Consider the following 22,988-nt stretch of genomic DNA (forward strand, 5'->3'; position numbering starts at 1 on the left):
GCTCAAAATCGTATAGCACCAAGCTTCATGGAGAGAATGCTAGGACTACTGCAAGTGGAAGGTAAGAGAAGCAAGCAAGAGGAATGGTTTTGCATAAGGTCACACATTCAGGTAAGTAGAGCAGCAGGCCCCACATTAGGGTGGTTTCACAGCAGCGTTGGGGATTCCGCTTTCCTGCTCCGATCATGGAGCAGGAAAGGGCAATCGCCACAGCCGAACGGCTCTCTTTGGACGAAACCAAACAGCACCGGATAGACCCCATTAACTATAATAGGGTCTGCCCACTTTCTGCCTAGTTGCCTGGCGCTCCATGCAGTGCTTTTTTTCTTCCGGTATTTTGAGTCCAGCTGGAGGTTTCAACGTAGACGTGAAACCGGCCTTATACAAACAAAATATGTCAGTTCATGCCATTCTGCTGTAGAAATGTACATCAGTGCCATCACTGTTTTTTGCATTCAGTTTTCATGCCCCATTTTTGACCATTTTGGGCCTGGTTATGATAGAAAATTAACAATTCACAGTTTTTAAAATCTAACATCAACTAAAAGGGAATGTGAGAGCAATACTGTGCAAACGGTGCGCTAAACTTGATAAATTAGTACACCCAGAAAAGAGGCATGCAGAATGCAGCAGGATGGAGTACTAAAATGACAGTGGAGATAAAAAAGCAATATGGCAATGTTCAAAAAGGAAAGAGACAGTGATAGTATAAAGAACAATACTATGCCAATGTAAAGACCACTCACTCTGCAGTGGTGGGTGGAGGATGGGAGCAGAAGGCAATGACCAGCAGTGAAAAAAAAAAAAAAAAAAAAAAAAAGCACAGAGCACACATGTGAGCTGCAGCAACTCCGGCTGCATACACAGATACTGCGGACTGGGGGTGACGTCATCTAGCCTCACTGTGGAAGCTGAAAAAGCCCAAAAAAGTCCAACGCATATCAAGACCCAAACACTGGTCTCTTCCCTCATTACGTCTGTGAGGATCGTCACTCAGCCAGTCCCATTGAGGTGAATAGAGCAGCAGTGCACGTTTGGCCACCTTTCCATTCAAGCTCCATCTCACTGAGGAGAGAGGGACACAAGACCCCCATCAATGAGACCTATAGCACTTATCCTGTGAAAAGACAAAAGTCTACTCTGAATTCTTGTTAGAACAAGCTAACATATGGACAAGCCATGTGCTTTTTTTAAATCTTTTTAGGCTTTTGATTCAAGGATAAAAGTAAAAAAAAGAAATATTTGAGGCATTGACTGTCTGAGCTCCATTAACAACACAAACACATTACTATTGCAGAATAATTCTTCAGAAACTTTATTGCAAATGTGATCCGATCAAGGTACAAAAGGAATGTATGACAACCTTCCACCCCGACTCTCCCCCCCCCCCCCCAAAAAAAAGCAAAAAGTAAAATATGGAGTGGAAATATATTGCAGATGACCAACTAGAAAAGTAGGTCTTAACTGTGCACACAACTCATTCAAGCGAACACCTTTAGTCTTGCATTCAGAAAGCCACAAGAGGCAGACATTCTCCCCTAATCCTGAAGTAGGACGATTTCAGTGTCGTCGTGAACACCTTGTAGAAGCAGTTCTCCATCATAGCTTACGATCTTCCTCCGTTTTGCCGCTTTAAGGGTTCCAACTAGCGCCTCGAATAGATTAGCACATTTGTCATCATTGAATAGCACCCCAAACTTTACACTGAGCTTTCCATCATTACCTGTAAGGGAACAGACAAAACTTAGCAACTCTTTGCAGTAGATTCTCCAGATTAGACAGTATGAAGCAAAAATCTTTTTCTCTGGTGGGCGAGACATTTTATATGCTATGGGGCATATTATGTAAGACCGGCATTTCATACACCGATCCTAGTGCAGGACCGCTGGACTAAGAGGTGACAAATGTATTAAGAGAGGTCGTATCTCTGTCCGTCGGTGTCACACAGTCAATTCTACACAGCTACTAGCAGGCAGACTTGTGCTATAATTTATGCTAGTTTCCATGGTAAACTGCAAATAATGTGTTATGCCATGGATGGCCCCATCTCCTTAAAAAAATGGGGCTCGTAGAAATCAATAAGCTTATATTATAAGAAATAATAGTACTTCAATTAGGATAATAGAGGAATATAATTTAATTAGGCTTCATTGTTCAACATACTTTGCAGGTGAATATAAGAAACTTACATATCTTGTGGAGAAAAATGCTTCTGTCTCCATTTAACAGGCTCCTACCCCTCACTCACACAAATACTGAAGTATTAACCCTTTCCAATCCAATTTGTATCCTGGTTTTCCTAGGGGGCTTACTCTTTTTCTGCCGTTATACAACGGCGCTATCTGCTGGCTAAAGCCAGTACTGCATGAGGCGATACGTTGGATAGGCTCCGACAGCAGAGAGGTTGGCAATATACAGTAAGAGAACCCTGACGGACGTCTTCCAACATCGGAGCTATACAGCCTTAAATCATAATGTCTTCAGAGGTCAGGCAGTGGATTGGAAAGGGTTAACTCATTCTAAAAACTGCTGAGTTCTTCCTTGGTAGATAAGAATGCTGCCCATAGAGCGGGAAGGTGCAGCAAAGTGAGAGAGTAGCAGAGAGGCACAACGTTGATGTAGCAGCTAGTAGTGTTTTAGCTGTGAAACTGCTACTACCATCACATCTACACTGCTCTGTACTTCTCTATAATGTCTTCCATACTGCTGCTAACTCTCTGTATATGAAAGATAGAGTAGATTCTCCTCCGCTTTCTATGTACAGTGTATAAGAACCATCATAACAGCAGTCTCCAGACACCAGCTCAAAGCAAATTGAAAATCAGAGATGCAACATGCAAAAGATAAAACGGTTTTAAAAAATGCACAATAAAAGTCATATAATGGCTAGAAATAGTGTTACTCCTCATGTACACATGTAGCAGTTTCTTCTGAAAAGTCACTTGAATTGATGGTTACACTTTAAGGTCATCTAGAAAGGCAGCTTACACTGAAAATTACAGAGGAAAGGAAGGAATTAAAGGAAATTAAAATTAATTTTATCTATTATGCAATTCGTCAACAGGGTCCACAGTGTAAGCTGTTGTCAGGTGTAATACATGCTACTGTTGTCAGCCATATATCACTGATCACACTGCACTGTGGGCTATGTAGAGCCGGGGTTTAGTTCTGGGAAGGTCGCCTTCTATCTATTGGATACACAACCCTCATGTCCTCAGAAGTCATACATGCATTTTTTTGGCAAATTTCTGAGCCAAAGCCAGGAGTGGATGCAAAATGAAGGAAAGGTTTTCAGAAAAGCGATATTTCACCTCTTGTGAAAGCGCTGCGCTATATAAATAAAGATTATTGTTGTTTGTGGATTCCGGTGTCTGGTTGAAAAAAAAAAAACCTGATGTGAGATTTCAATCTTAAAGTGGTATTCCAATCTACGTAATTTATCACATTCATTGGATTATGAAAAAGGATGACGGAAAATGCTAGACTGGTGGGAGTCTGACTTCTGGGACCCACAGCGATTGCCAAAAAGGAAGGGAGCCTAGTATTCAGTTACCCCCACTGCAAAAACATGGCTAGAAGGTTTGTTAGGATCCGAAGGAATTCTCCTGTTTTGTCATCTCCATTCTGCTAGTTTGTTGCTGTACAACCGTCTCTCAGAGCCAATTAATTACAGTGGCTCAGCTGACCACACTGAAGGAGCTCAGGCTAGCCTCTTTAAAGGGGTTTTCCAGGATCTCTAAAAAAATATTCTTACAGACCTAAAATGGTGTAAAATAAAGGAAAAAAAAGTATACAGCTGCAGCAGCTTCCCATCCAGCGCTGGTGCCCAGGAGGAGGGGGGTTTGTCATATGCCATTCATTGTGCACGTGACCACTCTCCACCTATCACAGGCGTCAATGGCGATTCTACCGTGATCCCCAAAACAACCCTTTAAATATTCCAGGAGTCTGTCATGTCACTATAGCATAAGCCATGTGTGTTTTATTCCAGCATTCCCTCTATGTGTCTACTCTAAGCTTGCCTAAGAGTTTGGTGTAGTCTTATTCCTGCAATTATTTCTAGTACAATGCTTGCTTCTTAGCCTTGTAGTTTGTTTTTTCCCTGTTTGTATCAATCTGGTCTTCCTTCTTAGCTCTCTTAGTTTGGTTTTCTTGTTTTTGAGTCATAGTAGGGTTTCCATTAGGAATATTCAGGAATAGTGGTGTCAACATCAGGACTAGATTAGGGGCAAACCTAGAGTAAACTAGAGTTCGGGTCAGTAACAGTCAAGTTTGCTATGACATTCTCCCCATCACCCATCTGCTCCATTATCCAACTACCATCATCATGTGTTTGAGCCAGCATCTGATTACCATCACCATTCCTTTCCTGTCATCTATTAACGAGTTACTATGACTGTCACAACTTGTAATTGTTACAGCAATTCTGTCAGTGTATGATAAAGTTGAGGTCTAGTTTAATCATCTTTCGTACTGCAGAACCCTCTGAATCACATGATTTTGCACACACTAACTTGAAACATGGCCAACAACTCATTTGGAGTAAATAAGAAAGCTCCCATAGAATACTAGCATCAGAAAGATATACCGTACTGAAGGTTTGTATTCTCTGTACAGATGGGGAGACTGCAAACCTTTCCAATTCAGAGACCTTTTTACTGCACAATGTTGTCTATGCTTTATGCAAGTGTTCTCCATCCAGATTGAAACAAGTTGAAACTCTTGTATGGACAAGCCCCTGCATGACGAAGTGTCCTAAATACCTGGGTTGTAGAATAGTATAGCATAGTATACTTAAGAAGGGACTGAAAACTCTAACAATTAACTGGTACAACGTACTGTGTGCGGTGGCATCTTGTTCTTCACGTCTAAGAGGACACGAGTGTTATAAATGGCCAGTGGTGGGATGTCATTGAATGACATGATAAAAGAATCTTGCTATAATAAATATTAAAGGTGGATTCTATACAAATATGCCCCTTGTCCTCAAAGGGTTAAAGAGATCTGGGCGTTTTCTGTCCAGAAAGAGGCAGGGTCTCTCATAGCTGTCATGGGTATAAGGGAAAGACAGAATTTCTGCTCAAACAGATTACGCCTATAGCGGAATCAAGCAATGCTAAATAGACCCCACCAGGGTCGGCCCGGCTTCTACTGTACCTTCTAGCATTTTCACAGATACTCATCTTTCCGTGCCATTTTGTCTGGGATGTCATGTTGGATTTCTGCCGGGGGGTCCAAAAGGAGTTTCCCACATAGATGTGAATGTGCCCAGAGTTGCTTGTAGCTAGCCTTCCAGCAGAGGTTGCATTGTGGGAGCTGGGTACACGGTGGAGGGTTGGAGGAGACCTGGATATGACTACTGAGAAGGGCCAAACTGGGGATTGTAACTACTTAGAAGTGTAGGGAGGCTAGAGGAGGGATGTTGCGGACTTTAATAAAGGGGTTGGCAACAGAGGGAATATGGCTGGGACTACTGGGAATGTGAGGGGTCTGCTGTGACTATTAGGGGTATGGGTAGAAGAGCACTTGATACAAGTTATACAGTACATTCAAACAACGTGGTATCGTGTAACCGCACCATTACTGAGCCACAGCAAAACTGCAAGTAAGTTCATGCAGATGTTGCTGGAATCACAGTAAACGGCAGCGATAAGCACATGCATTTACAGGAGGTGTAGCTGTTGTGCAGTAACACTCCACCACTACTGCCCCTTATATGTCCTTTTACATGGGCACAAACAATTGTCCCCAGATAGTAAGCAGATGTACAAGGAGAGAATAAGCTCTGATGAACATGTCCATTGTCTGGTAATGGCAGATTATCTGCCCATGTAAGAGGACCTTATAAATGTGCCCTTCGTACCAAAAATAGGACGACAAGCAATCTGTACTACTGGAACTGCTGTAACCACCAAGGGGAGCTATATTCTGATAAGGGGCAAATCTTCAAGTGATCTGTTAAGGCATAATCACATAGCGGCAGTTGCAGGGTGGCCTCCTTAGTTACAGCGTGGTATTGCTGGCTCCTAATTTTTGGACTTGGCTAAGATTTGCCCAGGCCTCCCCTGCAGTAATTGCCCTTTAATTTGTATGTATATTTGACACACGTTTTCTCTTATTATTCAGTGTAACTCAACACCACCCGTCACATATGAAGTGGCTCACAAGCTACAAACGTTTTGGGATCTCTAACCTACATATACTACTCTCACAAATTATCAGAGAAAAGGCATTTTCTATGATTATTTTTGAATCAAGAGTATTCAGAGGTGTCTCATTCACTACCAAGGAATGACTGTGAATGCTGTGAACCTATAATTATCTCATTTGGGGTTTACCTTTCGTGCCAAGGCGACGAATCTCCTCCACAAGAAGGGAAACTTCATGATCTACGTTCATTGTAATCCACCTGAAACACGACAAAACAGATACTTTATAAAACATTCCTACAATAGCCAAGTAGTTTTAAAGGGGCACTAACATTTCTGACTACTTCTGCTCATCTACTACCTTGTGTTACCATAGTTTAAACATTTTTTTTTATATACTTGCATTAAAAATGTTCTTGCATTACCACTGTAAATTACATCTGAATTGGCTGCTACTATAGGTCTCCCAGCTTCTCTGCAATCCACCCTCTGTTGATAAGTACAGAGCTCCCATGTACTCAGAGGCTGCAGGCCGACAAACGTGCAGACACAGTGATAGTAATCTCCACATTTTTAGTTTCTTCTGTTACGAACATATTCATTATAGTGGGTTTACTAAGCATTTAGCCAGAATGCCTCAATCATTAAGGGTGAGCAGAGGGGCAGCGATTCAGATACTGCTTACTTGCTGATTGTATCTGAGACTGTGCAATGCTGCATGAGAAGGGCAAGAAAGTCAGGACAGTGAACTACTGGCAAAATGCTAGACTTGCTACATGACCACTGCCTGAAAGTGAATTGCAAATAGCAGAGCTACAGAACAATAGAGAAGACCACCTGAAAATTAGAACTTGAACACGAAGCAGGGTGCAAACAGCAGCAAATGAGAGGATAAGGAGGAACTGGTGTATTTTAGAAAACTTGTTGAAAACTCAGGTACGCTTTAATGATAAAAATAGTAATTATCTGTGTAACAATTTAAAAGGGGTTGTCACATTAGACACAACCACTTTAATCTGATCACCACGAGTCTGACTCCCAAGAACTACAGCAAAAACATGATTCTGCCGAGGGAAGATTCACTGGCTACATAATTCCCCTGCAGTGGCAGCTGCAAAGAAGATATAGTATCACATGTATCGGCATACCGCTAGGAAAAGCAATTGTGACCCCGAACCTCGGCTAGGGGCCCGCGCCATATGCTGTCTAACTGCCACGGCACACAGGCCAGCTCTGGGTGACGCTCAGGGAGGGAAGAGCCCTTACCCGGGGCAGCCAATTCCACGCTGCAGACTGCCCTGGCATGTGGTCCCCTCTTCCACTGAGCGACTGCAGTTATGACTCGTCACACCTGCAGTCTATCATTGCACTGTGGGTCGTGGATTGGTCTGGCTGGAGGTTTCTGATAGCAAAAAACGGGAGCAATGAACGTAGATCATGAAGTTTCCCTTCTTGTGGAGGAGATTCGTTGCCTTGGCATGAAAGGTAAACCCCAAATAAGATTATTATGGTGTATCCGAGATATGTGCTGCATGTAACTCATACTAGCTATACATATAATTATATACAGGGGAAACCCATGGTATACCAGCATGCTCCATATCACTATATACAGGAAATATATAACTTATACCAGTTGTACATATACAGAAGATACGTGGGGGCTTTGGTAGGCTTTCTGTGTTGGCTGAATGTGGTGACAGTGCTTATTTGCACTGGATTTATATGTTATATAGCTGATTTATAAGTTTTGATAACCAGCCTGCAGACATACCTACATGATGGACATTGCATTCTTTATTCCAAATTTTTGCATGTAGTTTTAACTTTGTGTTATTGAATAAAGTATTTTGCTTTTACACGGTGTGCTTTTTTGCCCTGTGTGTGGATTTTATTTGGTGGTATATATGCAGATGTTTAACATATATAATTATATATACATAAGATGCCCAGGTTATACCAGCATGCTCCATATCACTATATATAGCAGATGTACATCCTCCTGTATATAGCGATATGGAGCGTGCTGGTATAAGCTGGGCATCTTTTGTATATATAATTATATATGTACGAACAGCTGGTATAAGGTTATAGTTTTCCTGTATGTAGTGATATGAACTGTGCTGGTATATACATCTATAAAGTTATACACCTCCTGTATATACCGTAGTGATGTGGACCATGCTATTGCACCCTCTGGTATCTTCTGTATATATAAGTATATATATGTACCACTAGTATAAGTTATACATCCTGTTACAAGCGGTGAGTGTGGGCCCACCGTGCCGACCAACCAGTTTGGACCAGATCCGGTGTGGTTGGCAGCTGACCCTGATGGACAGAGGTACCGGAGCAAGGTACTGCAAAACAGACAGATCTATGAGCAGGAACTAGTGAAACCAAGTTAAAGCTAGGACCAGTGACACCAACCAGGCAATATCAGATGAGAAATCTCGCACTAGGCTAAATGAGAAGATGGGAAACACCCTGCCTAGAAGCGGGGTAGGCGTCCCGATAAGAATGGCCCCACGGTCTTCACCTCGCGACTAACTCTCCCTGTCAGGATACAGAAGAGATGTACTAAACAAAAGACGGGACTGACTTACCACAGACAGGAGCAATGCAAAGACTGGAAGGAAATGAACAAACACCAAAAGCACATACAGTAATGTCAGAAACAGAGGCCAAGTTGGGTGACTGATACAACACACACCAACATTAAGGCCGGGGGCACACAGGTCGTATTCTCGGTGGAAATCTTGTGGTTTTGCCGCAGCGAGAAACCGTGAGATTTCCGCTGGGAAAGCGTAGCTCCAAAACCCGCGGCACTTAACCGTGGGTTTTGGAGCGGCTTCGCTACATGCTTTTCTGTTGCGGCCAGCTCTCCCATAGAGGAGAGCGTAGCCGCTGCAGAAAGAAAAAAAAAAAAGAATGGACATGCTGTGTCCCTAGAATCCACGCCGCAGCGCCAGATTCTGCCAGCTTTACTGCGACAGATTCGCTTCCCCATGTGGATGAGATTTTCAACAAATCTCATCCACATGGCTGGCTTATCCCAGGATTAGCGGCCGCAGTGAAATTCTGAGCGGCGGAGAGGTGAGTAAAGTTTTTTTTACCAGCTAGGGATGATTTTCAGGGAAGGGCTTATATTTCAAGCTCTTCCCCGAAAACCATGCTGCGGGGTTTGCCTAAAAGCCACTGCTTTCAATGGGGCCGGCAGCAGCGCCGCACCCATTGAAAGCAATGGGATAGCATCCTGGACTTCTGCCACAGCTGTGGCAGAAGTCCACGATATACTTCCTATGTTTTCAATGGTGCTAGCGCTGCTGCCGCTGGCCTCATTGAAGACACTGAGCGATATCGCAGATTTCTTCTCTGCGATGCGAAGCTCTACTGAAACATCGCAAATGAGTATGAAACCATTATAAATCATTGGTTTCATAATCATCGCTGTCGCATCGCAGGGAAAGAAAAAAAAATAAAAATCGCAAGTGGGTGTCCACCCTAAGACTCATGCCCATATGCGTAAAATGCTGCAGGTCTGCCCACAGCGTTTTACATATTTGTACGCTCTGCCGACAGAGACTGCATATGGCACTGCGCATGCCTGCGAATCACACACACATGGACATGCGCAGCGCGTTTTTTTTTTTTTTTTTTTTTAATTCCCCCCTCAGTTCACAGCAGGGATGTGTAGGAACAACGTATCATACGCTGCTCGTACAAGTGTATAGGGCTCACGTTGCGTACAAACAGAGAAATAGAGCATACTGCAAATTATTTCTCTTGCATAACAATATGCAGTGTCCACACGCTGGTGTGCATGGATCAATGGAGTCCATTGACTCAATTCACCACGTATCACGCGTACGTTATGCACAGTGAAAACACGGGCGTGGACATGAGCCCTAAGGGGCTACAAATTTTCATGTAGCCCAGGAAATGAGTCACGGGTGGGTCTGAGCTGAGCCTTTAGTTACATCCCCGATCACATGGCGGCCATTACACTGAATAACTGTCCATATAATACATGTACTATTACCTTTAGCATGAGAAAAATAGAAAGAAAGAAACAGGGAAACACATATACTGCTGTATTCATGACCACGCTGAAGGCACAACCATAGAAACACACAAAGTCAAAATAATACTATTCTGTATACGGCAGCTGTACAAACCAAATGTATGGCAATAGTTTCAGGATGTGCCAGTGACCGCTCTTACAATTAGGCAATCGGCCCATATCCAAAATTTTACCAAAAGCTTGTTCTATAGTAAATACAGACTAGTCTAGTTTCAAGAATTTGCCAAATCTGTTAGTGGGCCAATCTTATGGGGAGAGAACTCTATTAATCGGGGTCATAAGTTACACTAGGGTAAGAGATACTTAATTGGTGTTCCTTTTTATCCTCCTGCCCTACTGCAGAGAACCCTACAGTGTGCGAATACACTTATCTTACTTGAGTAGGTTACTACGGCTTTCTTTTGTATACCTACCTTTTTTGTGATATGGGTTTTAGTAATTGGTCTAGGATTATAATTAAATTGATTTGTTTTACATTTACAATAGGTTGTACAGTATTTGGAATGGTATTTGCTGCTCAGTGATAGCTGACATGTCTGTACAGGCTACTCTTGAATAAACAAGTCACACATCCTCCTCTGAGCAACACATATAGAAAGCAAGCTGCAGCCTTTTACGGAAGTTTTCAAGTGACCAAGAGAAGAATTGTCCACACCCACTGCTTCCTGCCGAGAGCTGCACTACACTAAGAGTACACAGAGCTGACCACAGGGGCTTGTATTATATACATACAGCCGGGAGTGAGAAAACCCTTTTGGGGAAAAAGGGAGCATTTCACTAATGTAACGGAATGAAGTTCATTCAAGTATCTTAATAATATCCAAAGTAATAGCTAAATAATCAGAAAAAGCAAGCACCACATCCTCAGGTTATTATGAACCGGCTTTCTTGACTGGAATCTAACCAATGGGCATAACTGTTTAAACAGCCAATGAGGTCACAGTAGCATTCAGCTCTCAAGGTCATGTGATAAAGATGACCGGAGAACATCTATTTTTGCATTGTGTGATTGTCGCAAGTTGGTTGTTTTTTGTTTTTTTTTCTTTTGTGTAGTAGGTTTGTAGAACTTAGTAAAAGGAAAAAGGAAAAAGGGCGACCAATCACCCAAAAAGTGATGTAAAATAGTCATTTTATATGAATAAGGCTATACTTATGTACTTATGATGAAATTAGAAGAACCACTAATGGAAACGTCACCAAAGGAGGCATTTGAAAACTTTTGAAGAAGTCTATGAAGACTCAGTCCCTACAAAACCAGACAGGTGAAGGTAGGAAAAGGTGCACAACAGACCGTGGTGATAGAAGGATTTGCAGGGCATTTGTTATGTAGTTATTTTATCTCATGCCATATCAGACAAGTTGTACAGCAGAACTGTTGTATTGGATGACACCCATTTCAATGTTATGCTCTTTAGTTTGCCTTGAAATCCCCCCCCCCCCCTTCTCTTTTACCTTCTTTACCAATTTCCATTCCGAAATCAACTGAATAAAGAATATAAATTGTGCTAAGTAACACGAAAATCGTCTGAGTCTATAGAAAGTCAACTGTCTCAATGTGGGATCAAGTTGAATATGGACTGTTTGGCACAGACTGAAATAAATTTCATCTAAAAGCTAGAATTCCATGAAAAAAAGCCATTTATATCCCTCGAACAAAGACTGAAAAGATTGCAGCGGGCTAAAACCATGTTAACTAGACAGAGGAACAATTGGACAGAATCATCTGGAGTGATGTGACCCTAATCTCCCCATTCAGTAGCGGGAGCATAAAGTACACAAGCAGAAGAATTGGAGAAGGTTTGCATCCTGATTGCCTTACAGATACCATGTATGATCTGGGAGGTATGACAGCAGAAGGTATGGGCAGAATGGGACTGTAAATGACCCCCCAAAATACAATAATGAAATACTTGCGCCCAATCTGAAGCCTTCTGCATGTGATCTTTTCCAAGCTAATGAAGCATTGATATTTCAGCAGGATTCGGCTCCATGTCACGTTGCTGCCGTGTGCAAAAAGTGGTTTCAGGTTAATCGTATTACACTGCTGGAATGGCCCAGGAAAAGTCTCAGCGCTGACTGAAGTTACCCGTTACTTAGAAGCAGCCAAGGAGTAAAACACATTCATCTTGCTTTCACATTGAAACACTTGAAGAACTAAAAAAATGTATTTACTCCATGGAAAAGTTTTGTAATTTAGGCTATAGGATCCCAACTAAGTAGTAAATGCCATGCTGAGAAGTTTAGAATATTTGTCCTTTTCTAGGTTTCCCTTTTCTTGTCTATAACTGCTGCTCTACTACCACTTCTGCAATAAAATGTGTTGCCTTACATTCTACATTGGCTCCTCGATGATATATATTCCTATAGTATTATTTAAATAAAACATGGGATGGGCAGATTGACCATTTGTCACACCGAGAAACTTCCTGATGGGCCGACTGCTGCACTGTATTATACACAGGGCTACTGTGTTTAAGAGCCGCATTTTAGGTGGTCCAATTTGTGTGACGGCCAATCTACCCTCGGTGACAATTCAAGCTGCCCACAGCAGATCGATGCGGCATCTCCGAATGGAGAGGGGGAGGCGGAGCCAGCTGAAAGTTGTCAAACACTTGAGAGCACCGTGGGCACGGGAGGAGGGGCCCTTACAGCAGCTTGCTTGAGATCTATGCTGTCTCTTCGGCTGCTTTCTGTGCCCCAATGGTCTGCAGCTCCCATTAGGTCAAGCAGTCCCACCTCCAGGTTGTGCTGATCACGTGCCGTTGGCCTGGAGACTCAGGACCTACTCAGTGGAGCAGAGAAGGCCTTGTTAGCTCCCCAATTCTGAGAGCAGTCTCATCTGCTCCTCAGCAAGTCATACAGCCAGCCATGACTGCCCAGGGACTCGGTCCTCTCATTTCACAGTTTGCCTGCCTCCTCTGTGCCTCAGGGAACAGGTTGGATTTAAAAATGGTCTTAATTCCAGACTGACTCTTGAGTATGTTCACATGGCAGAATCCGATGCGGATCTTTCTGCACGGATTCCACCTCTAAACATGGCAGAAATCCGAGGCTATCTCACATATTTCTGCCCTGTGGTTTGCGTGGATCCCCAAGTAGATTTTGCCTAGGTCAACAGGTTTTAGAGGTGGAATCCATGCAAAAAAAAAAAAAAACGGTGTCAAATTCTGCTGTGTGAACATACTCTTAGGCCTCATGTCCACTGGCAAAATTGAATTGCGGATTCCACGGATGACATTTTGCCCATAGGAATATCATTGGCCATCTGCAGTCAATTAAATTGAATTTTGCACCCGCAAATGGCATTTTAATCGATTTGCGTTTTTCACGTGCAGAAAAAACCCGGCAGCATGCTCCATATTACCGCGGATTCCGCGTGGATCGGCCACATTGCTATCTATAGGTGCGAATATCCGCATGCAAGAAAAAATACCATTTAAAGCAAATCCGAGCGGAATCTGCTGCAGATTCTGCAGGGGTTGTATTTTTCTGGTCGACATGAGGCTTTAGGGTGCATTCACACATGGTGTATTTTGGTGTGGATGCACACCACAAGCATATTTCCTGTTAAGGATCTGAACCAAAATCTGTGTCCAAACACCTATAGTGTATTGTTTAACTTTTATTAACTTTTTTGGGGGGAGGGGGGAAATAGCAGAATTCCTACTATAGTTTTTTCTGTTCACCATACAAAATGAGGTTACTTTTTCACGGCCGGCCGATATACGCTTCCATCTAAGCAGTTTCCCTCCCCCTCACAGGCTCTCTGCTTTTCTCTTCCCCTCCAAGCGGTTTGCAATGGGAGTGGGCAGGATGGCGGCGGAGCTAAGCTCCTGCCCCTCCCCTTGTCCATAGCCAGCAATGGGAGTGGGCAAGACAGAGTGGAGCTTAGCTCCACCCCCATCCATTGCAAACGCCAGGCTGGAGGGGAGAGGAAGAGACTGTGAGGAGGAGGGAATTCACTATTAAATCTACATTTTTGACTCAAAGTAGCCACCTCTGGCTGACATACCACCTTTACACAATCGAGGTATTTTTTTCTACTATTGCATTCAGATATTGTTCAGAAGTTTTTTTTCCCAACATTGTTGCAGAAGTTCCCACAAATGTGCTGCACTTGTAGGTTGCTTTGCTTTCAGCCTTCTGTCCAGTTCATCTCAAAAACATCAATGGGCTTTAAGTCTGGAGACTGCGCAGGCCACTGCATTTTTTGAAGCCTACAATCTACTTAAGTAGTTCTGACATAACCTAGAAGTGTGTTTTGAGTCATTATCTTGCTGTAACATGAACCCCTGACTAACTAGGCTTACACCAGATGGTATTGCATGGCTTAACAAAATGCAGTGGCAGCGAATTTGCTTTTGTCCAGTGTGCCAGAGTTCCCTGCTGCACCTGCCACATCTGTGACAGATGCAGCAAAGGAATTCTTCATCCCTGCGGGGAATAAAGAATTCCCTACCACAGATGACAGCTGCGGTAGGGGATCCAACTGCCAGCATCCTGTAATTGTTTTTCGGGGAAGGGCTTTAAATATAAGCTCTTCCCTGAAAAACATGAAAAAATGATTAAAATTAAAAAAAATAAATAAAAATACTCACCTTTCTTCAGCTGTGGGGGCTCAGCCGAATCCAGCCGGCTCTTCTCCCTGCACTGCTCTCAGTAGTTTTCAGCAGCCGGGGATTTAAAATCCCTGCCTGCTGAATGGGCTGCCTCTGATTGGCTGAGCACTGTGACCAATCAGAGGCAGCTCTCAGCTAATGAATGACAGCTGAAAGCTGCCTCTACTTGGTCCCTGCGCTCAGCCAATCAGAGGCAGCACTCACCCATTCATGAATTGGTGAATGGGTGAGTGCTGTCATTCAAAAGCTGAGGCAGCACTCACCCATTCATGAATGGTAAGTGCTGCCTCTGATTGGCTGAGCGCAGGGACCAATCAGAGGCAGCTCTCAGCTGTCATTCATTGGCTGAGCACAGTGATCAATCAGAGGCAGCTCTCAGCTAATCAGAGGCGCAGCCCATTCAGCAGGTGGGGATTTTAAATCCCTGTCTGCTGAATACTACTGAGAGCAGTGCTGGACGCGGCTGAGCCCCAGCAGCTGAAGAAAGGTGAGTATTCTTTTTTTTTTTTTAATTTTATTCATGTGTGACAGCTGCAATAGGGAGTTGAAGAATTCCTTTGCTGCATCTGTCACAGATGTGTCAGGTGCAGCAGCAGGGAATTAATTTTACTAGCGAGGATGAAGGAAACATCTGCCGCATGCGACAGATGTGTTCTTCATCCTCGCGGGGGACACGGCAGCGGCGGACAGGTAAGTTTATTTTTACACTAAAATTTTTGTTTTTCAGGGAAGCCCTTCCCTGAAAAACAATGCAGGGGTGCCGGCAGACCATTGCCTTTACTGGAGCCCCCAGCAGCAGCCGCGGCTCCATTGAGAACAATGCGTGCATTCACTATGGTCCACGCATGTCCTATCTTTGCAGGCACACGCCTGTAAAGCACGGACATGTGCACACATCATAGGGAATGCATTGGGGCTAATAGATGCGTGTTTTTGTGCGCCCGTGTGCACGCACAAAATACACGCTCGTCTGAAGCCACCCTAAAATTGAATAATATTTTTGTTTTGACTTACTTTTGAACCATTTCACATTATTGCTGAACTTGAACTGTGTTAATGTAGGAAATAATTGGGAAATTTTGAGGTGTTACAAAACTTTTGACCGGTAGTGCAATTATTGGCCAACGGATCACGCTATGAAAAGCTTTCCATAAAAAACGCTAAAAAAATGCTGTGAGGAAATTTATCACGCCAAAAGTAGTGTAAAAATTATACCGGAAATCTCTCCAGTTCATGACTGGTGTAGTTTGTGTGTAGGCACACGGGTGGGGTTTATATTCAGACCAGCATTTAAAATGTTGATGTTACTAAATACAACCCCCACCCCATCTTTTATTATTTATTTGTTTATATATATATATTTTTTTTTACAGAAACAGCACCATGGTTGTACACAGACTCTGTCTACTATTGCACCTCAGTCCTGTTTACAGACTGAACTCTTAAAATGTAATATATAGCCCTTTTTTTTTAAACATACTGATCGCATTTTTTCTGTAATTTTCTTTTACTCTTTAGTCAGCAATCTTTCCTGTGCTGCTGTTAACAGCAGCTTCATAGGCCATACACACAACAGACTGGAGGGACCCACTGACTCAGCCAATCACTGCAGCGCTCGATGAACCAATCACAGCCATTCAATGCGATGGCTGTGATTGGTTCATCAAGCGCTGCAGTGATTGGTTTTTGAGTGGCGTGGCTCAGCCAATCAGAGCCAGCGCTTCCTGGTGGCATGGTTTTTGAACCCCTGACCAGGAAGCTTTGGCTGAAAACTACAAGCAAGTGTTCCGAAGCTGCAGAGAAGTGTGGTGGAGCGGACTGTGCCTGTTAGGTGATGTATTGTTGAGTTTCTTTTTTTTTTTAAAGGCAGATAGATTATTTTCAGGGTAGGGCTTATATTTCCAGTCCACCCGAAAATCCTAGCAAAAAAGTGCCACAAAATCGTGATATTGCCGCAAGAAAAAACAGATGTGATAGTGCTAATATTTTCTCAGGGCAATATTGCTGTCGCTCGTGTGAAACAGGGCTTAAAATAGGTCACACCGTTTGGGGGGTGTATGCTAAAGTGCCTAAAATTGGGCATTTACGGAACGTTTGGCATTCACAAGTGGATTGAACTTGGGGCCTCCATGTCTTCCACAGATGGGGATGCAAAGGTTGAGAGTGCTTGATATACAAACATTATATACAATTATACACGCACTCCTACGGGAATCAATAATGTGGAGACGGTGGAGCTGTGAATCTCTTCCGGCCCGTTTACATCGGCATCTGAGGCTAGAATACAGGACGTAATAATGCTGCATGCCGCGCTATTCTGTAGTGTAAAATGCCGGACAGCAACGGAACAGACTCCATTATAATAGCCAATGGGGCCAGTTCTCATAAAAGGCAAAAAGAATCCGTTAACGCGGATGTGACGAGCCCTTGCCTGCTTTATGTACTGAGGTCTGTCATCTGGTGGTGAACGGTAAACATCTCATGGAGTTGGTTCCACCAGCAGATTAGACTATAGGAGCTGGAGAGGAGCCACGGAGGGGGGCGGGGGGCATCCATGAGGGCTGAGGTTATTAACCCCATAACCCTCTCCTTGTGTAAGCCCATCAGCCATCAAATGATCATCACATGTTTGGAGACAGCAGTATTAGAGGGGGTCACATGAACATGGAGGCTGCAGGCATGGGAGTTGCTCTTGGGATCATAGAGGAAGGTCCTGAATGGGATCTGGATATCCCCTAGTAAGGGAATATAGATGTTGCACAGTAAGGGCTCGTACAATGAGAATTACTAGCACAAGGATTTGCCATGAGGCTGTATTTATGCAGACTTTTTATTTTGCGATAATTACTACTGCAGTAAAATAAAAGCTTTAAAAACCATGAAAAGCCTCAAAGAAATAAAGCTTAAAGACGGCCATTCCTGATGGAAAAGTCATTGCTGTCCAATACCATACATACATGTTCTCATCCAATAGCTGAGGGGTGTCAGACTCATTTCCACCAAGGACCACATCAGCATTATGGTTGCCTTCAAAGGGGCCGTTTGGGGGTAGAAGGGGAAAGGGGATGGGGGGGGGTTAACAGCCCAGAGCAAGGTTCAAGTATAGAAAAGTTGGGGCACAAGTTTCCAGACACAGACACCTGACTCTAAACTGCCAGGTAGTCAGAGAGAAGGAAAAAAGAGAGGCGTCAGCAGAACCTTGTGAAAGGTTTCCACATGGGTGACCAAGTGTGATGGGTGAGGAGGTGCGTTAAGTAGCGCTACAATCTGCAAACAGAGCAGCTGGTGCTCCAAAATTGCGCAGTTAGAAACGCTGCACATGAGCATTTCAATGGAGGCGTTGTTTGAAACGCTGCACTAATCGCCATCAGAAGCGGGCTGTGAGAGCAACCTTCGGGCGCCTTCGGACTTGCAAGAAAATTGTGCGTTTTTGAGCGACGCAGAATTATGAAACCAATCTGTTCCCTCAAGCGATGTGGAGTGAAAAAAAAATCATGGTGCGCTCTTTCTGCATTTTGCGATTTTTATTTTTTTTCCCTCATCTCCCACGTTTTCCTATGAAGCCTCCTTTTAAATCGCATTGTAATGCGCGAACTTGTTATTTTCGTGCAATGCGTTTTTAACATTAGAAACTCCCATTGACTTCCGCGTGCCTTAATCACGCAAGAAAGATTGCGAGCGGCAGCGATGCAATGCGAGATTACTCTTAGGGAAAAGCATTGCAGACGCGCAAAAAAAAAAAAAAAAAAAAAAAAATCACAGAAACAAAAACGCGATTTTCTCGCAGCAAAAATGGCCATTGCCAGTGTGAGGGAGCCGTGAGGGTGCGACAATACAGCCGTGTGCGGATTTCACCCTGTCAATAGGCAGCGTATTAAGAGGCTCCGATATGCTCATATTTGGCGCTTCGGTGTTTTTTTTTTTTTTTACATATATAAAAAAAAAAGTGCAAAACCCCAATGATTGTGCGCGAATATGCGGGTTTCCTGGTATTTACACACGCCCATTGATGTCAGCGAGCTATTACAGTGCGTAATACGTGCCAGAATAGGTCACGCCGCGGGAGGTTCACGGAACCGAAAGTCATGTGACAAATACGCAGCTGCGAATGAACTCGCTGGACCCAATGGCTGTATTCAGCATGTGACACACTGCGCCGTGTGAATGAGCCCCATGTCAGGTGCTCCGCGGCACAGATAAGACACATTGGCGTACGCTTCCCCATACGCAGCGTACTGACACTTCAGAGCTCTCAGCTGCATCCATATATGGAGAACACAGTTACAGAGAATGACGCAGGCAGCCCGCCGCACAGCTTATGGCATGTGCCCTGCATGGTACAGGCACCCCTCACACCCCCTACTCACCGCTCAGGTGACCGTGCACGGGGGTCTACGGCGGCCGGGACAGGTCACACCGGATCAATACAAGAAAGGAGGAAGGAAACGCTTTGTGTAAGACGCAGTTAATGCTAGCAGCACCGGGGCCGCCCATAGGAGCGGCGAGAAGCCTATTGAATGAAAGCCGGGAGGAAATGGGGAGGAGGCAGCACGCCAGCATTATTATGTGCCTGACGAGGTAACTCGGTGAGAAGCGCAGAGCTCGCTGCACCCTGCCTCAGGACCGCGCAGGCGCACTGCATGCCGAGCCCCGCGCACGTCACAGCTTCCCGACCACATCTGGAGGTGGGCGCGAGCCGCTGGAGGTCACGTGGTGTAGTGCAGTCACATGACCTCCTGCGTGTTCTTCCTGCTTCGGTGCGCTGCTGGGTGGGAGGAAGCGTGTGGGGGCGTGTGCGGCCGGAGTTATCAACTGCTGCAAGGGACTCTGTCACCTACCTTCAGCCCTAGGAGCAAAACCTATGGGCTGAAGGTAGGTGACCAGCTGAGTAAAGCCTCTTGTATGCATAATAGGCTGCAGGTCTCCCTGCAGAGACCCCATATGGCTGCAGCTGCACTGTACATTCCTGCGTGTTACATGGACATGCACTGTGACTTTAAAAAAAATAAATAAACTACCCGCTCTGTTTCAAAACAGGGATGCATATGAAAACTCCGCCCATACGGAATGTATTGTGTATGCACAGCGCTTCATACACTGCCTATGCAAATGTATAGGGCTCATCCTGTGTGATACACAGAAATACAGCATGCTGCCATCTATTTCTCATGCAGCTTCTACATGGATCAGTGAAAGTCCATCGACTCCAGTGTGTATCACGCAGCCATGTAACACACGTGTGGTATGCGGTGAAAACACGGTCGTGGACATGACCCCTAAGTATTATACTTGCCTCCCACAGTGTGTAAGTTCTAAAAACAGCCGCTGAATGAATTAAGTGGCACGCCACATAATCCCCCTGTTCTAGTATTATAATGGAAGGACCACTTAGCAGTGCTGCTCACATCGAGGGAATGGCGGGGGAGGTAGATACTTATATCCACAGGTCACCTACTTTCAGCCCGTATGCTTAGCTTAAAGGGCTAAGGAAGGTTGCCTCTGCTTAAGAAGGGATATATGGGGGTAATGTGCTTAAGGTAGGTGTATTGTGATGCAAGGGTTAAATGATGCATTTGTACAAGATGGGGGCGGCTTCTTATGCTAGCACATTAACTATATAAGGGCCAAGCACGGTAAATATATGGCGTTTGGTCCTGGGCTTCAATCCCGGCTGATAGTAAAAATCCAGCGTAGGATTAAAGCTGCTGCAAGAGCAGGTTGGGTCCTCGGTTGTTAGTCACAGCTAAGGACCTGGAGGAGAAGGCAGAAACAGTTTTTAACCGCTTCTGCCTTCTCTCTTGCAGGCTACATCGCACTGAATAGCCCTCTACATCATGGGGAAAAAGGCAGCAAACATAATTTTGGTAGCTGTTAAAAAAATTTAAAAAAAGGACAATAAAACCCTGGTCCTTAAGGGGTTAAAGAATAGCTGGGGTGGAAGTTCTGTAGGGTTGGGTGGTTAGTATGCTACATATGGGGTGTCTCATCACCTCTGTTCCCCTGCGTAAGGCCTCTTTCACACCAGCAACAAAATCGTGAGATTTTGTAGGGATCCAACATCGCTACAAACTGCATGTATGTGAAGCTGATGGTTTCCAATGGGCTCTTTCAGACTACAAAACATCTCTCATGTGAAAGACCCCATTGGAAACCACGGGCTTCACATACATGCGTTTTGTAATGATGTTGCATTGCTATAAAGTCTGGCGATCTTGTAGCCCGTGTGACTGATGCCTAAAGGGAAGCTCTCGGTACCTTTGAGCAGCATAAACTACATAGTAGTGTTCAATTCTGAGGGAACAGGGCGTCCAATAAGTTATACTTTATACACATGCGGTCCCCCATTCCTGCGCTGTGTCCCGCACACACAGCATGACTCTTTTCACACAGCCCTGTGTACGGCTCTCCCGAAGACGAATGGGAAAGAGCGAGTACAGAGGCGTCTGAAAAGAGTCACGCTGTGTGTGCGTGCCAAGTCCCGGAGACACAGCAGGGGACTAGGCGAGCATGTCACTAAACTCTGTCCCATCACCCTTGAGCACCATAACATAGCTTAGGGCTCGTTCACACTGGCGAGGGTAATATCGCCCTCGCAATCCATGTGAAACCTGTGAATGCGAGGCGTTGCCACGTGGAAACAGCCTTGCATCACTGCGGGGATGAAGGGAATTCCACCGCCGCAGCTGTCACAGCTGCAGCAGAGGATCACGGAGATCTCCCATTGTTTTCAATTGGGCCAGCACTGCTGCCGGGACATATGGCAGAAAGATAGGACCACAGCACAGTGCCATGCAGGCAAACATTGCTGATGTGAATGAACCCATTCAAAAGAATCCGTTTCACATTTCGCAACGCACAAATATTGCACGATTTTCTCGCCAGTGTGAAGGCGCCCTTATGCTGCTCATAGGTGCTGACAAGGGACCTTTAAGGCCTCCTGTCCACTGGCGATATGTCACTGAGTTAAACACGGCGATAATCCGGCCGCGAGTAACGCAGTAAACGCTTTCCATAGACTTAACTATGGAAAGCGCAGCCCAACGTCCACGGGCAGAGAATCATAGCGATTCTCTGCTCGCGGGATTCGAACCGCGGCATGCTGCGATCTGCCGTGATTCTCCGCAGTGAGCAAATCAAGCCGCCCATAGGGATACATTAGCATCCACAAAGCAGCTAAAAGCATGCGGATGTGATTTTTTTTCTCCTGCTGTGCGGATCCCACGTGCAGTAAGAAATCGCAGCATCCTGCATATTCCTGCGCGGATGTCCTCCATTGAAGTCAATGGAAGCCAATTTTTTTTTAAAAAAAAGCAGCACTGCACATGTGGTCCGGACACGTCCCCCATGCTGAAGAAAGAAGATCCGGCCGCAATGGAGGAGATCTGCGCTGGATCCGGAGAGGTAAGGAAATGTCTTTTCCTCTCCATGTCCGCAGGCACACACGGATACGGCTGCGGGATTCAGCAGTGGAATCCGTGTGTGCAAGTGGACCTCGGGCCTAAAACCCTGCAAGCTGTGGACATGACAGCTCCATGCTGCCGGTTCATGAAGGTAGCCGACAACCTGGAGCTGTCATCCTATCCGTGGGACCTCCCACCCCTGGTAACATGATCGCCAGCATTTACCGATTGCTGGCGATCATATGAAACTCAATGAAAAGTAAACAAAAGTTAAGGATTCAGCTGCTGCTGAAAGTACTCACCCCTGTCCTCTGTGATATCCCTCGGTGTTCTCGCCTCCGGTCCCGACGGCGCTTTCTGAGCATGCGCGGCAGACGTCATTCTTTTGCTCTATCTTTGCGCGTTATTCGAAATGCATCACCCATTGTTTTCAATGGGACAAAAAAAAAAAAACACATGGCACGGCGTGCGAGTGTAATGCAAGGTTTCCCATTGAAAACAATTCCTTTAGGGAAAATAGAGCATGGTAGGATGAACATCGAAGGATGGCTTTCTTATTAGAGATGAGCGAGCGTACTCGGATAAGCGGTACTCGCTCGAGTAATTGGCTTTATCCAAGTATCGCTGTGCTCGTCCCTGAAGATTCGGGTGCTGCTGCGGCTGACAGGTGAGTCGCAGCGGGGAGCAGGGGAGAGCGGGCGGGAGAGAGGGAGAGAAAGATCTTACCTCCGTTCCT

General features: G+C 44.8%; 1 protein-coding gene across 1 annotated transcript; it reads right to left on the minus strand.

Annotated features, from left to right (window-relative positions):
- Nucleotides 1–1,291: 1,291 nt before the first annotated feature.
- On the minus strand, nucleotides 1,292–19,391 carry ABRACL (ABRA C-terminal like). Its single transcript, XM_066605490.1, has 3 exons — nucleotides 19,220–19,391; nucleotides 6,339–6,409; nucleotides 1,292–1,723 (listed from the first exon to the last, which is right to left on the minus strand). Exons 2-3 carry the CDS (start codon nucleotides 6,397–6,399, stop codon nucleotides 1,539–1,541), a joined length of 246 nt encoding a protein of 81 aa, XP_066461587.1. The 5' UTR covers nucleotides 6,400–6,409; nucleotides 19,220–19,391; the 3' UTR covers nucleotides 1,292–1,538.
- Between the last annotated feature and the right edge of the window lie 3,597 nt (nucleotides 19,392–22,988).

This window comes from Eleutherodactylus coqui, chromosome 1, assembly GCF_035609145.1.
Source record: "Eleutherodactylus coqui strain aEleCoq1 chromosome 1, aEleCoq1.hap1, whole genome shotgun sequence".
NCBI classification, from domain to species: domain Eukaryota; kingdom Metazoa; phylum Chordata; class Amphibia; order Anura; family Eleutherodactylidae; genus Eleutherodactylus; species Eleutherodactylus coqui.